This window comes from Lingula anatina, chromosome 10 (genome assembly GCF_051362555.1).
Source record: "Lingula anatina isolate TDL-2025a chromosome 10, LinAna3.0, whole genome shotgun sequence".
Lineage (NCBI taxonomy): Eukaryota > Metazoa > Brachiopoda > Lingulata > Lingulida > Lingulidae > Lingula > Lingula anatina.
In genome coordinates this window covers 5,317,453-5,333,327 of record NC_141776.1, presented here as the reverse complement: position 1 = coordinate 5,333,327, position 15,875 = coordinate 5,317,453, and the positions used below count along the sequence as shown (strand labels likewise).

Here is a 15,875-nt window from a genome sequence, read left to right as displayed (position 1 = left end):
GTGAAAAAAATAATGTTTTTATTAAATGTGTGCATGAAATTTGTTTTAAATGCTTATCATTTTTACACTCATTTATAACATCATTGGTTTAATTTTATTTATCTATCTCGTCTTTTGGATCCAAATTTATTTACCATCTTTACCTTATCATCTTGAATCGTGAAGGACCCCATTGGAAAAAAGCGTTTTAATTTATTGTGCTGTGCTTGATGATTCATTTGTAGGTGATGTTTGTCTCATGTAGAGTTTATCTATAAACTCACTTATGATTCTAAACTAGACCTACATGCAGGCCTACTGAGCTCTATTTTGTTCTGTTATCTTTCTAGTTCGTATTTTTAAAATAATTTTGAATAAAGTGCATCTTGGTTTTAAAAGAAAAAGCGTTGAAATTTCTGGGATAATCATTTTTTGCTATATAAACAGCCTTTAACGAATATATACGCCAAACGCTCAGTGAAGTAGTGACTTTCTGACTGCTAGGAGAGCTCTTTATTACGAGAAGGCTTGAAATAGATTTAAAAACCTCGGTTTCGTTTCCCACCACACAAATGGCGACTCGAGAGGGAGGAAATTCGCTAGTAGACCAATTTATTGCAATAACAGGTAAGTGCTAGAGTTTAGCGACAAGGTTCTTAGGTTCTCCAGTAAGTGTGATATATTCTGAAATTATGTACGGTTACAAAGTCCACAGAACGATTCGATGCCGTGTAAAGGGGCGTTCAGTAAAATCACGCTTGGTTGTCTTTTACAGCTTTGCTGAAGTGAAGACCAGTGTCAGTGAAGGTTGTGAAGATTAGTAAAGTTTATCGGTTGATGATTCGTGAATCAAAAACTACTTCAAACGATCCATATTGGACCACATAAGACTACCAAACAGCAACAAAAATAAGATATTTAATTGAAATTTAAAGAAGATCCAACCAAACAATTGAAGTTACGGAAGTTTTCAATTAAGATAAATCATATATTTATATAACCTGTAATGTTATTGGTTTACATACATTTTCCTTTAAAATTGTACTCATCATTAAAGCTCATGAACTGCACCCACTGTCTTCGTGTCATGAATTATTTGAAAAATGAAATAGAAGCAGCAACAGCAATTAAATGATCCCTTTACAAAGACCACCCATACTGCCACATAGCAGAGTGCCTTAACCCATATATGGTAGACTTCCACAAAATAATCTGGGTAGAAAAATTCCACAGGGCCCATAAAGTAATCCATGTTTGAGAGCTTAATGACAACCAGGCATCGCTGTTACGGTGCTAGTTTTACTAAACGCACAGTTATCTAGAGGACGTTTTTTGCAAATTGATTGTGTCCACAATTTTATTTGTATGAGTAGGCTTTTCAGCACTTCCACGAAGCCATATCGTTTTATAATTTGTCATCCTAGTTTAGAGGGAGGGCTTGTTTGAAATTAAAACCACCAATAAATGATGCAACTGTTCCCTATCAAATATTTGCAGGTGCTGACAAGGTTGTAGCAGAGCGATTACTGGAAGCATGTAACGGCAACTTAGAGATGGCCATTGGCATGCATATAGATGGTGCTGCAGGACAAGAGGAGCCGGTACCAACACCTGGCACAAGTAGTCGAGTCTCATCAGCACCAATTCAAGATGACGAGTAAGTTATCATATGACACCACTTTTTTCCTTTGTGCCAGTTGTCAATTTCAAACAAAATATATTTACATGATTAAGACAAATGTATATTGAATTTTTTAACCCTCTATTTTATCTGGCTTGAAAGTAACCTGTGATGATAGTTTGCTATTAAGAATGCATATATTGTCAGTTTGACTATGTATAATTATACCATATAATAATATATGATAGCTGTATTGTATGAAAGTTGTTTTGAATTGCCTCTCAATCCTCTAATCAAAGATGCAGTTGCATCACTTGTTGCAGCTGTGTAACACATAGAGGTACATTACTAAGATTATGTTAAATATATTACTTCCTTATATAATGGAAGCTAGTATCCAAATATTATCGTACATAAATAGTAAGATTGTATTTCATGGTCACATTTTACTCATATGTGAAGGGAACTGGAAATGCAGGGGTATTTTTTCCTGATTTTTTTCTTTAAACAAGTTTTTAAGAATTGATTTTGATGGAAATGTCAACCCAAGATATAGAACCTATTCATCAGATAGTCTAGCTGCCAAGGTCACCTTTCTCTGCACACCTTACTATTTTGTTAAATTGGTTCAGGTAAAAAATTTTGCTTGACAAGACAAAGTTGTTTATGTGCTGTTGAATACAATAGCCTTTCCTCCAATATTATAATTATTATTATTATTTCTTTACTTATACTAGCACATTAATAACCCAAGATTGTTGACTGTGCATTCATATTATTAATGACCAATGTTTGGTGTGTTTTACAGAGATGACATCAGAGCACCAGATCCACAGAAGCATGAAGTTCTTGTGCACGAATCCTACAGCTTTGGTAATAACCAGAAACTTGGAAGTGTTATGATGGAAGCATTAACACTATCTGTCTTCTTAATTTTTGCACATTGGCCTCTTTTGTGTTACTCTTTTATAATAAAGATTACAGAATAACAGTTTATGAAAAGCAAGCTATTTTATTTGTTATCATGATTTCAAGTATAGATTTCAAATGTATGAACATTTTACGGAAGAAAAACTTCCAGAATACATTATAAGAGAGCCTACATGATATGTAATGTGAAATGGTTAAAATATCCTAAATGTGATCTCACTGATTTTTCAGGTTTCCGAGGACGTCGAAGAACTACAAGATCTGTGTTTGATGGATTCAGGGATTTTCAGGCAGAAGCCAGTAAGTATACTGTATATGGTACTGCCACCTATAGGTGTGAATGTCTGCATGCATTTCTTCTAATGTTTTACTTTTTACATCTGTAAACTTATTTATTAAAATCTAAATTCATAGAGCAATACGACATGAGATGCATTAGGAAATTGACATTACAGAACCAAAATTATTAACCTTAGTGGCAGCTATTATCTTAAAGGGATAATAACTCTTCGTTTGGGCAAAAAAATGAATTTTCCTGGAGTAAACAACAATTTTCCCATACTTACCAAAAGTCAGTGAATCCATTTTTACATTCAAAGTTAGTCCCTGTTTTTTTTTCTAAAAAGTTTGGTTTTTTGTTAAAATCTCTTAAGAGATTATAACAGAGTATAGCTATCAATGGAGGTCATGTGATCTGAAGACGAGCTCAGATATCAGAATAATAGCTATAACTGCTGTTTTTGTCATAAAACAGAATATATTATATTTCTATGAGTTCTTCACAATGTGAAATATAGATCTCATACAAAGAGTTATTATACCTTTAAAGAACTGAGCCACTTTAGCAGAGGTCTCCCATCTCGGGGTGCTTTTCTAGTATGTTGATGTTCTGATGTATAGGGCAGCAAGAACTAATGCAGGATGAGGGGAAGGTGCGTAAGAGAAAAACTCTGGAAGATCTTTTCCGTCCACCTATTGATCTGGTCTTCAAAGGAACATTCCACGCTGTGAGTACTAGTAACCTTGTTATTTTTGGTTTATTGTGATAGCCATTTATTTTATTTAATTTATTTATTTTTATTTAATTATGTACAGACACAGATGTGTCTGTACATATTGCCATCACCTGCGTCTGTCGTCGCCGATGCCGATGCCGATGCCGATGGCAATGCCGTCGCCGTGCACTTTCACTGTAAACACGATAAGTGGACCACAGTTTTATTTTTTGGTTTTATATTTACAGAGCTGATGAATATTCATAAAACGCAGGTCAAGTTCGAAAATCAGCATGATCGGGCCATTATTGTAGAAGTTATGCTGTTTTATCACTTTTCAGCATATATGTAACCCTGTAAACACATTTTAAGGAAAACCGTTAGGCCTGTTGTCATGAAACTCACAAGAGTAATCAATCTTACTAAAACGCAGGTCAAGTTCGAAAATTGGCATGATCGGGCCACTATTTTACTAGTTATGCTGTTTTTTCCTTTTTTTCAGCATATGTGCAACACTGTAAACACAATATAAGAAAAACCGATAGGCCAATAGCCATTAAACTCACAGGAGTGGTCAATCTTACTAAAATGCAGGTCGAGTTCGAAAATCAGCATAATCGGGCCATTATTTTAGAAGTTATGCTGTTTTTTCACATTTCCTCAGATTCAATTCTTAGGCATGTTAACAGTCTTATTATTTTACTAATAAGATACATTAAAGTGTTTGTTTGACATTTCCTGCATCTTTACAACATTGTTAGTTGATTATGTAAAAATGATGGTAAACTTGTTATCGTGTATTGTGTAATAAAGTGTCAAAAATGGAAATAAACTCATATCATTGCAGTTTGTCAGATTCAATCATTCACCATGTTCAGAATCTCAGAATGGAGGAAATTGGACATTTAACACTATTCTATTGATATTTTTCCCATCTCATCAATTATCTTAGTTGATCATATAAAAATTGCAGTAAACTGTTTATTTTGTTTTATGTTAAAAAAGTGTTAAAAATGGAAATAAACCCATGTCAGAACAGTGCTGTCTTGTTTCACATTTCCTCAGATTCAATTCTTAGGCATGTTAACAGTCTCATTGTTTAACTAATAAGGCATGTAAAAGTGTTTGGTTGACATTTCCTGCATCTTTACAATATTATTAGTTGATTATGTAAAACTGATGGTAAACTTGTTATCATGTATTGTGTAATAAAGTTTCAAAAATGGAAACAAACTCATATCATTGCAGTTTGTCAGATTCAATCATTCACTATGTTCAGAATCTCAGAATGGAGGAAATTGGACATTTAACACTGTTGTATTGATATTTTTCCCATCTCATCAATTTTCTTAGTTGATCGTATAAAAATGGCAGTAACCTGTTAATTTTGTTTTATGTTTAAAAAATTGTTAAAAATGAAAAAAAAAAAACATTTCAGAACAGTGCTGTCTTGTTTACATTTTGGCATTTTCAAGTTGTGACTTTGAAGTTCCATGGGCCTGAAGACCTTTGCTAGTCACATTTTCTGAATATCCATGATGCTAATATTTTATTATTAAAAATTGATGGTCATTATGCTGTTAAACATTATGTAATATTGCATCAAAATTTGAAAAAAATCTATTTTGGACACTGCTCCCATGATGAGCATTTAAGAAAAACCGTGTCACTTACTGTTCTCAAACAGTACAGTAAATATGTACAGATGAAAGATATATATTTCTTACATTACAAAGTTTTATGTTTGTTGCAATAGGCCAAGGAATATGGCAGCACCAGTAACAAGTGGCTAATGGTGAACATACAGAACGTACAAGAGTTTTCCTGCCAGGCGCTAAACAGAGATGTGTGGAGTCATGCAGCTGTGAAAACTATCATACAGGAACACTTCGTTTTCTGGCAGGTAGGTCATGAAGACAGAGTTATTTATGTTATGAGCACTGTATTAGCAGGTGCTTCATGAACTCAGGTTCTGGCAGGGAGGTCATGAAAACAGAAGTGTGACTTGCAGGTCATGAATGTTTTATTAGCAGGTGCTTCATGAACACAAGTAGGTCATGACGTGACAACATGACACCATGGTCTGAAAGTATTTGTTACATACATTTATAATGAGGAAGCCACATGTTTTGATTGATAACAAACTGGCAGGGTTGTCATGATATGTCTCTTTACAAGACTTTGTGTTTCATGAAAGGTGATATGGTAGATGATGGGCCTGTTCCGTCTTGTAACATTGAATCAGTGATCCGTTGGCTTTCCTTTCTAGACTTACTGATATTTGTCATAAAATTACATATCAGTTATTACTCAAATTTAGAACACACATCATCCAAAAAAGAACATCATGAAATGACTTGTTTGTCAGGTTATCATGGATTGAGCTCCCAAATGGGATTCATCCCAGATAACCCAGTTTTTCATGACTAAGCTTAAAAAATCTTTTAAGGTATACCATGACAGTGAAGAGGGGCAGAAGTTTATCAGGTTTTATCCAGTGGACAAGTGGCCATATATTGCTATCTTAGACCCTCAGACAGGTATTAGATTTTTTTCTATTTTAAGAAGTTGTTTAGTTTTGAAATAAGTGGGGTAGTTTATTTAATTTTTTTTTTTTAAATATTACGTTCTGCTTATTTACAGTTTCTCAAATTATTTTTAAAGTTCCCCTTAATTCCCCTAGTTATTTTTATTTTATTTATATTTTTGTTTTCTTTTAACGTTGCATATAAACTGTGTGATTTTGTTGACTCATTACAGTTAATATGGGAAACTAATGAAAAGGTTGCTAAAAGCAGTTTTTTTAATCCTTTTTCAAGGTGAGAAGATGGTGGTGTGGAGTAAAGTGGACCATGTTTCCTTCTGTGATATAGGTATGTGGAACTGGGTGGTTCAGGGGAACACAAAGAAAATTAGTACAAATTAAGTTTTCCATTTTCCTTGAGTAGCTTTCTGGCCTTTTGAGACACCAGGGTCTAAGAATCCACTGATGCAAAGCAGAAAAATGGCCTGTACATGGACAAACTTAGATAACTTACTTTTTTGCCATTTGGCATGGGGCCAAGGCTAATATTGAATAAATGAATTATAATTGATATGTTACAGACTGCTTGGGCCAGCTTGTATTTAAACCATGCTGATACATTTTCCAGTCACAGATTTCCTGACACACCACCCATCTCCAGATGGCAGTACAGCCACGTCTCCTGCCAAGACAGTCCAACGCAGTGTAAGTCCAATAACTGTTTTTTTCATTTATAATATGCTACTTAATCTTATAAAAAGCTAAAAAAGTATAAGATTGAAAGGCAGTTTTAAACTTTTGTGCACTGTGGTTATATTAATTTATTTATTAATTATACAAGGAATGAATTTAATAAATTTACAAATAATTACAGTGCACTTATTTTAAGTATTTTTACCTCATGTGTCCATCATCAAGAATAAAAAAGACAGTTATTTCAATTTCAGATTGTTAATTTTAGTGTTGAGTGTTAACAGTCATACCTTTTTTCTGTTTCCAGGACAGCATCATTGATGCCAGTGAAGACTCCCAGATGGCAGCAGCTATCCAAGCATCTTTAAAGTCTAATCAAGACAGGCCATCCAAAAATACCAAAAGCAGCCCATCAACAGTGACATTAGACTCAGACTCAGATTCTCAGGAATTTAGTGGCTCCGAACTGGAAACTTTCTCAGACTCTGACGTTGAAGATTCAACTCCCATGATAAAAAGTGGGAAAGAGGAAACAAAGTGTTCAAAAAAAGACAAAACCACTTCAAACCCGGACGGAATCTCAAATGGGGTTAATAGTGTGAGGAAAGGGAAAGTAAAAGACACACAGGACTCTCAGTCTGGAGAAGCAGATAACAGGAAAAGAAAAAGTTCCTCGGATATTGTTGGAAGTGCAGAGAAAAAGATAAAAGAGTCTCAGAGTAGTAAACCTGAAAGATGGAAAGATTTCTTGGGGCCTGACACAGACCCTCCTTCCAAAGTAATTATAAGGTTTCCAGAAAACAAAAGGGAGACATTTGAGGTTCCTTGTTCATCTAAACTCAGGGTAAGTTTTCCATTTCCAAGCAGATCTTCACTCAACCAAAAAAATGTTTGAAAACATCGTTATTTTGAATAATTATAAACTAACCATATTAGCTAAGGTAAACATTTTAACCAAATATTATTGGGTAATGCACCCACAATTCATTACCTTCTTTATACACTGAAAATTTTCCCACTAGGTTACATAGTTATTAAAAAAACAATTTCATGTTTTTGAGCTTTACTGGTTGAGTGTAGTACATGATTGTCCATATTGAAGAGAAGTTTTCTTGGAGTCTACTCTATTTTGAAATATTTGATAGGCAAATCATTTTTCACAGCCTTTCACACTTATTCCATTGTTTTATTTTGTTCTACTGGAATTAGTGGCTAATACTTACAATCAAAGGATTTCTTAAATGTATCACCAGAAATGAACCATGGCTGTGTTCCTTTGATATAAATAATAATTTTAATATTTATTAAACTTTTTTGTTTTAATTAACTAATTGATTTTTCATTGTGCTTTTTTAGGCCCTGGTGCTATTTGTGGAAGAACATGGCTTTCCAAACGAGCGATATGAAATGGTGACAACATACCCTAAGAAGAAAATATCACATATGGACTTTGACGACACATTGAAACAGTGTGGTCTTTTCCCTCAGGAGACTGTGTTTGTACAGGGAAGATCTTAGTTACAGTTACCTAGGAAACTGTTTGTACAGGGAAGACCATATTACAGTTACCTAAAAGACTGTTTGTACAGGGAAGACCACAGTTACAGTTACCTAGGAGACTGTTTGTACAGGGAAGACCATAGTTACAGTTACCTAGGAGACTGTGTTTGTACATGGAAGACCATAGTTACAGTTACCTAGGAGACTGTGTTTGTACATGGAAGACCATAGTTACAGTTACCTAGGAGACTGTTTGTACAGGGAAGACCATAGTTACAGTAACCTAGGAGACTGTTTATAGAGAATACCATGTGTCTCAGAGATCATAAATATGGTGCCAGATGACCTTCTTTTATGATATTTCCTATGAACTTAGATTTAGGATTTAACTGTTGATATTATTTTAAGATTATAGTTCTTAAGCATTTGTATGTAAAAGTTGTTTTGTATGACGAATATCATATCAGGCATATTGTACATTCTTTTCAACCATAGTTATAGCTTAATATGTTGTCCTTGTATATAGTTAAATTTCAAAACATATAGATTACTGCATAGTTTAGTCATGGTTAGTTTAGATTAGTAAAGAGGTACACGATGCTTTCAGAGGCATTAAGACAGGTCACACCTGCAAAAAAGTGATGTTTCTGCTTCCTTTGGTTTGTTAGTTTTATCCAAAAAAGATACAAATGGAGTTAAGTAAAATTTTCAATTTCGATTAGAAATGTCAGATAGATCTTGGTGAAGATCAATCCATTAATCAGTTAGTAATGAGGATGGAGCCTCTTTGGCAGAGGTCTGCGTTGTCCCTCTTTTTTTTTTTTTTTTTTTTTTTTAGTTTTTGCAGTTTTTCTGATTCTTATATTACCTCACCTTGATTCTGCTCAGAAGTTTTATTAACATTTTCAGCCTCTTCTGGTTTGGCAGAGGGTGCCTTCAGAACCAGTTGATCTGAAGTCTAACTAGTCCATGGATCAAATTTGATGTGACCCACGTGAAAGCGAGCAAATATTCAATTGCTATTCCCCTATATATTTTATATGGAACGGCAAGCATGGGAGGCAGGAATCCACTGTAAAGTACACGCCATATTTGATATGCGGTCTAGTTAGTCATTGGACCAACTTGGTTGTGAATGTGGCCAAAGTGTCACAATAAGATTCAAGCATAACATAAGAGATCATTTTATTAAATTAGGATCGGTAAAGAACAAATTTTTTTATTGTTCCCTCTACCCCCTTTTGGCAGAAAGCTTAATATAAATTGTTATATATGTATATAAATATACGTTTTTAAATTGTTGACTGTTACGTAGATTTTGTGCCCATTTGTTCAGGTACTTCTCCTACTTCAAATAATGTGATATATCACAAATGACAACCTCAGAACTGCTGGTGAAGATCTTTTCGTGAATAAAAACATTCATGCAGTACTTGCAGATTAATACTCTGTAGCAATTACGCCATGTGCTTTTAATTCTATAAATCATTTTATCCGGTGTCCGAGGACCTGTATGTCGACAGTTTACTGCTATATCGAATCGGTATCCATTGATTCCTTTCCTTCATTTCATAAATGGTCGACCCATTTTTTCCGTAACGGGTAACCTTAACAATTTCAATTAGAATATGTTAATATTTGTCCTTTTTTTTTTCAAATTTCCCACTTATTAATTCAGTTTTGTTCATCACGACTTGAGAATTTGAACTGTTTCTTGTCATCTAACAAAACGCCAGTAGAAAAACGTGTAAATAAAAACAACTCCTACAGCTGAAGTTTTAAAGATATTTTGGATTTGGTTGCCGCTAGAGGTGTGGTAGTTGTCAAGGAAACGGCAGCTAGATGTTGCTGGTTCATCTGCACAGAGTAGATGTCTCAAATCCCTGAAGATGGAAACGTTTATATAAAACATAAATGCTTGTTTTCCACAGGTACCTGTAAATAATACATGTGATCTTAAGATGTACACCTAGAATATACTTGTTTTTTTTCTCAAAGTGTATACAGACGGATATATCCAAATTCGCTTTCTTCATCCCATGCTTACGAAAAAAATTGAGTGTGCCCGTGTACATTTAGAAAGACGCACTTGAAAACAACTTTCACAATGATTTTAGAACAGTAATTAAAATGTTGATTTCAAAGACTGATAAAGCAAATCAAAATAAAAAAACTCGAGGCAATATGTCAACTTACGCCGGATCGTCTGTACACTGAAACTTGAACCCGCGTTTTCGTACATCCGCTTGTAATTTCAACAAAGTTCCATAGCCGCATTTTTCACTGAAAAATATAATTCATTTAATGATTAACACCATGCTTATATGTTTAAATTTCCTTTCTTCGTGGGTGCATGCTAAATTCTGTGATCTCATGATGGAAGCCTTGTTATACTTAAAAAAAAAACTATCGACGGTGTTAAATTGAAATTAACGTCGAAAGCTTCAGCGCCCGCACTGACGTGACGATGCTTAAATACTGTCATCCTATAAAATAACTCTTACCGCCCACGGACTCCAAGATCATGAACTACCAGAGCGCGAATCTCGGTCACTGTCCCTTGTCTAAGGCTAGGCAACTCGTAGCCATAGAAAATACTGAAGCAAAAAAAAAAAAAAAAAAAAAAAAAAAAAACACGGATCAGAAGTCGGAATGAATGGTTGTATTGTGTGTGCTGGCTGTTTGCACTGAATATGTGTTTCCTACTATAGTGAACGTGTGTGTGTGTGTGTGTGTGTGTGTGAGAGAGATAGAGAGAGAGAGAGCGAGAGACTTGTGTGTGTATGCAAGCTTTAAGAACGTGTTGAGTGTGACGAGAAGGGAGAGAGATACAGAGAGAACACACCTTTCATTGCTGTACGCTATCGTCGAACCATTTAATAACACGTGGACAGTGCCAGAGGCCAACTCGGCAAACTGGAAGATCACGATTTATTAAAATAAATTTTAAGTGAAATATGAACACGTCTTATAAGAAGTATATGGTGGCCCGGTCTGATAGGAATAGTAGTCGGCTAGGAATCGTAAGCCGTTCTCCTTTACTTTGTACAGGTGACATTCGTCCCATATACTTGCCCCAATATTCCGACTAGCCCTAACCTGCACTAACCATATGGGTCCCATAAGCTCTCTCAGCAGCATGCTGCACCATACCGAAACGGAGAACTTGTGGCACGAATGCTTTACACGTTAAATCCGATGGCCACATACAACATTGTACTTCTCATTTTTTGTTCTACATTTTCTACTTTTCTGTCTTTGCTCTCTGTATCATTATCTAAATTTTCTCAATAAAAAAAAACAACAATACAGTTGGTAAGTTGACCGCTCACCGATTTGATGCCAAAACAAAGATGTTAATGAAAACAGCAGTTTACCTTTCTCGACGCCTCGCGCCAAAATGATAATTCGGCCCCCTTCTGGCACTTATGAGACGGCGGGGGACAAGATCTGAAGTTCACCCCGGGGTCTTGTTTTGTGCACAAAAATCCAAGTCGTTCACCAGATAGCCTGCACAGAAAAAGAAAAGGCAGTGCAAATCTTGATATCTTCCTTATAAAAAGTTATATGTCATACAATTCCAACAAGCTTGAGGTACAGACCTACCGGTACCAGTGGCGAAAATACATAAATGTTGGAGGTAAGCAATTTCAGTATCAGCTGTTGATTGAAACTTCCCTGACATACTAGTAAAACCTTTGCACAATGTTCATAGTGTGTGCTACATGCTTTTACTTACAAAAATGAGATCTTTAATAAACATTATACAGGCCCGTAGCCAGCAATTTCAAAAAGGGGGTTCTTTTTCTGAAAAAGTGGACCTTTTCCCATAAAAACTTCATGTACCTAGGTCAAATTTTACCCAGAGTGGACCTTTTCCCAAAAGCAAAAGGGGTGGTTCTTTCGAACCCCCCGAACCCCCCTGTTACGGGCCTGTTATATATGCATGCAATTTATTCTCCATACATTTTCATATATATAATGAACTGTCCGGATGTGATTTGGATAGGTCGAATCCAGTTTATTTTTGAAATGTATGTAAGGTACTATATGTAAGGTGTCTTTGAAAAACTGACCACTTCGACCGGACGATTATCAATAATTAATCCACTTTTAAGCCGTCTAGGAAAGAGACAAGATTTTCAGCCATGGCAACATAGGTTTCACACTTAGATCACAAACAGATCTAAAGACATTTGATTTTCAAAATTAATGTGAACTTTCGAGCTGTGGAATTTTCAAAAAGCACTCACATTCTGTATATGGTGCACGGAGAACAATTACTGCCTTTTTCCAAACAATGATTATTACGCCTCACCTGACAATGAATCTGTAATGGTGAAATATCTACCTCCAGACTGGGAGTATGTGTTGGCTAATGCTCTTGTTTTGCTCCACAACAGCGTCTGAAAAACACTTATGAGGTATAAAAAACACTTCCATTAAGCACAAGGGCAGATACAATGGGCTTTTGATTTCCCGAGGTCTGGCGAATTAGCGTAAAATGAAGCGAGATTTTGCGGGATTTAGGGACGAGTGGTATCAGAAATAATGGCAGACGAGCCAGTGCCTTGCGACAAGGAATAAGAGATGTCAGAATTTGTCCACGAAAATGTGATTTTTTTTTTTTTTTGCGTTGTTTTAGTTTTTAGTTGCAGTCTTACGCACATAGTTTTTCCGTTTCACTTTTGTATTTCTATATAAGATGACATTTCCGGGGCATAGACTTTCACCCGTTTCGTTTATACAGTAAGTGATCCCAGCTTCACACGGATTTTCACAATTTTCTCTAGCCTGGTATGGCGTCTCGCACTGCTGTCGGTGAATTTGTAGGTTATCTCGGGTGATGCCCATTAAAAAACACTGGTATGTGGACTATGCAGTCTAATTGTTTATGTTAAATATATGCACTTTTAAGAGAGAGAGAGAGAGACCTTATCTTTGGGTATGACATGGGCAGCGGCATCGACAAAATCACTGAAGCTGCTGGGATCCACTGTGCATGGGGTTTTGTACTGAAAAGCGTCGATAAATTTCACCCACAGATCTGTGACATTCTTAGGACTGCAAGAAGAAATAAATATTCAAGAAATGTATATTTAAATACTAAGCTTGAAGTTAATCTGAAGACATGCTCGCTCGTGAACTTAGACTGAATTAGCTTAAGTTAAAGCTTATAAGTAAAAAGATAGCACCATTTAAGATGGTTTTTTTTTATATCGCTCATCTGAGCAAAAATTAGCGTCAGAAAAGAAGCCAAGAATTTAAACCATGACAGGCACATCATAATAATGTAATAGGACCCAAAAAATACTGACCCATCCTTGAATAGTTCTGGATGCTGGACATATTGGTACTGTTGACCTCGGCCAGAGAAGATAGACTTTGCAATGTCCAGTGTGACGTTGTTGGGAGAACTAACGTCATATTCGAGGCTGATGTTTATACTGACGTCACGGTCGGCGGTAGGTTGGCTGGTAACAAAATACAGGCTTGACAGAAGTAATGTCAACTTCAGAAGCGCGTCTATAATCATGATCAACAGTCAACCACTTCCGTATAATCCTTGCTCGCGATATCAGCCGAAGCTTGGTTTAAATAAAGGACCAAACCGTGGAATGAAAAGACAAACACACACTCTATACTCTATCCGGTAGACTGCGGTAATTTGTGACAGAACCAGTGCCTTGACAAAGTTATGTGACAATGCCAAGTTTATCAAACTGTTTCTCAGCCCAAACAGATTAGCTGCGTTCGACTAGTATTTTGTTCGTTATCAATGAAACCTGACTGGCCGATGAAAGCTCTCTTATTATCAACGGAATGTCAAATCTATAAAACGACCTACTTTCATTTTACAAAAAGCGTGTGACAACGCAGTCATCGGCCCAAACTAAACAGACATTTTATTGCTGGATACATCGCTATTTCTGTACAAATACCCTGAGTTTCATATGAATAGAGGCTCGATCTCTATGGAACGACCTATTTTCATTTTACAAAAAGCGTGTGAAAACACAGTCATCGCCCCTGAGTAAATAAACATAGTTATCGTTTATGACAGCGTTATTTCTGAACATCTACCCTGAGTTGGATATGTCACTATTATCAATATACCTCTGCCGAAATCAGTGTAACATAGGATTTAGACGTCCAGCTATAACTTTGAAACACTATTTGCACTGGGTGATAAGCATTCCACATTGTGATAAGCTGGCAAGCCTCTGAGTCACCATGATACGCATATACAGTACAATAGAATTAGGAGTTCTAACTCTGTACTGAGGTTAAATTTCTGTACTTAACAAGTGATCACCCTATTACGCATTGAAAAAATGAAAAATAGGGAAAATGTCCTAAGTAAAACCAACAACAACAACAACAACAAATTATTATTACTATTATTATTATTATTAAAATAAAATGTTCAAAATAAACTGTTGCTATCTCAGTCAGTTCAGAGTCCAATTTATTTTTTACCATTTGTTTATTTATGGTCATACCAGTATATAATCAAAATCATATTCTATACTGCAATCTGCCTTACGCCATATTAGGGGCGCATGTTGAAGACTTATAATACATGCTAGCAAGTTATTTGTACCGGTGTGACAAAAAACGGTAGTCCTAGGAATGAAAGTCGTGAGTCTCATATTTTAGAATAGGTCAGGGTTAGTCGGAGTATTGGGGTTAGTATAATGTATATAGGTCAAAAGTCACCTGCACAAAGTAATAGAGAACGAACTACGGTTTTCAGCGGATTGTCATCCCTGTCACACCGGCTGTAGTACTCTTTTAGACACGCCGATTGAAGAAAAGAGTAGGAGACATTTGATGGACTGAGAGAAAGGAAAGGCTTACACTCAAAAAAGCTAGAAAGATTTCCTTTTCAAAATTCTCTGAGAGGTGGGGATGGGGGCAGAGGGGTACTTGTGTCCCTTTCCCCGCAGCTTACGGCGCTGGTGCACGTGCCAATAATTAAGTAAAGAGAACAAATCAATGAGTAAGCGTAAACAAATTAACAGTACATTGCGCTGCTCATAAGAATGTGTCGCCCAACGCGCACGACCAATTTCAGTCTTGATCCATGGCCTCTCTATCGCAATAACATGGCCATAACATATAATAATAGTAATAATAATAATAATAATAATAAATGAAACAAAAGAAAAACAGCCTATCTGGTCCACGGTCTACAGTCAGAGCGAAATGCCTCCTCTTCTGTCCGTCACTCAGTCTTATACTCTAATAGAGATATCTCCTTTTACGGCAGTTAGAACAAGTAAACTTAATGGCAGTGGTAATCTTCGACTGAATCTACTGTGCGGTTACAGTAAGAATACCATTAATCACCCCGGTGTATGACTCCGTGACTGTATGGACATCCTGAGTAATGAATGGACATGTCGCCTACACGGGTTATAGCACTAAACAAGTGTAATCAAATTTTGCATGGTCATTGTTAATAATTATATTTTCTGTACTGCGTGACACAGTACGTGTCACTTATCCTCAATTCTTAGGCAGAGGGATTCTGTTCCGGTTTCCAATTATAATAGGCTGCTTAGATGTAGTTGCTACTATATACATCTAGATTGTCTATCCATTCATATTGACTTGGCGGAAAGCTGTT

General features: G+C 35.9%; 2 protein-coding genes across 2 annotated transcripts; one reads left to right on the top strand and one right to left on the bottom strand.

The window, feature by feature from the left end:
* The first annotated feature begins 497 nt into the window (after positions 1-497).
* On the top strand, positions 498-9,674 carry LOC106155797 (UBX domain-containing protein 7-like). Its single transcript, XM_086997699.1, has 11 exons — positions 498-606; positions 1,477-1,636; positions 2,409-2,473; positions 2,762-2,830; positions 3,431-3,537; positions 5,282-5,428; positions 5,975-6,065; positions 6,345-6,398; positions 6,678-6,754; positions 7,050-7,586; positions 8,099-9,674. Exons 1-11 carry the CDS (start codon positions 552-554, stop codon positions 8,258-8,260), a joined length of 1,524 nt encoding a protein of 507 aa, XP_086853825.1. The 5' UTR covers positions 498-551; the 3' UTR covers positions 8,261-9,674.
* LOC106153853 (ADP-ribosyl cyclase/cyclic ADP-ribose hydrolase) lies at positions 9,411-13,778 on the bottom strand. Its single transcript, XM_086997454.1, has 8 exons — positions 13,561-13,778; positions 13,177-13,306; positions 12,561-12,589; positions 11,620-11,752; positions 11,088-11,158; positions 10,747-10,839; positions 10,439-10,525; positions 9,411-10,125 (listed from the first exon to the last, which is right to left on the bottom strand). Exons 1-8 carry the CDS (start codon positions 13,776-13,778, stop codon positions 9,960-9,962), a joined length of 927 nt encoding a protein of 308 aa, XP_086853580.1. The 3' UTR covers positions 9,411-9,959.
* Positions 13,779-15,875: the final 2,097 nt, after the last annotated feature.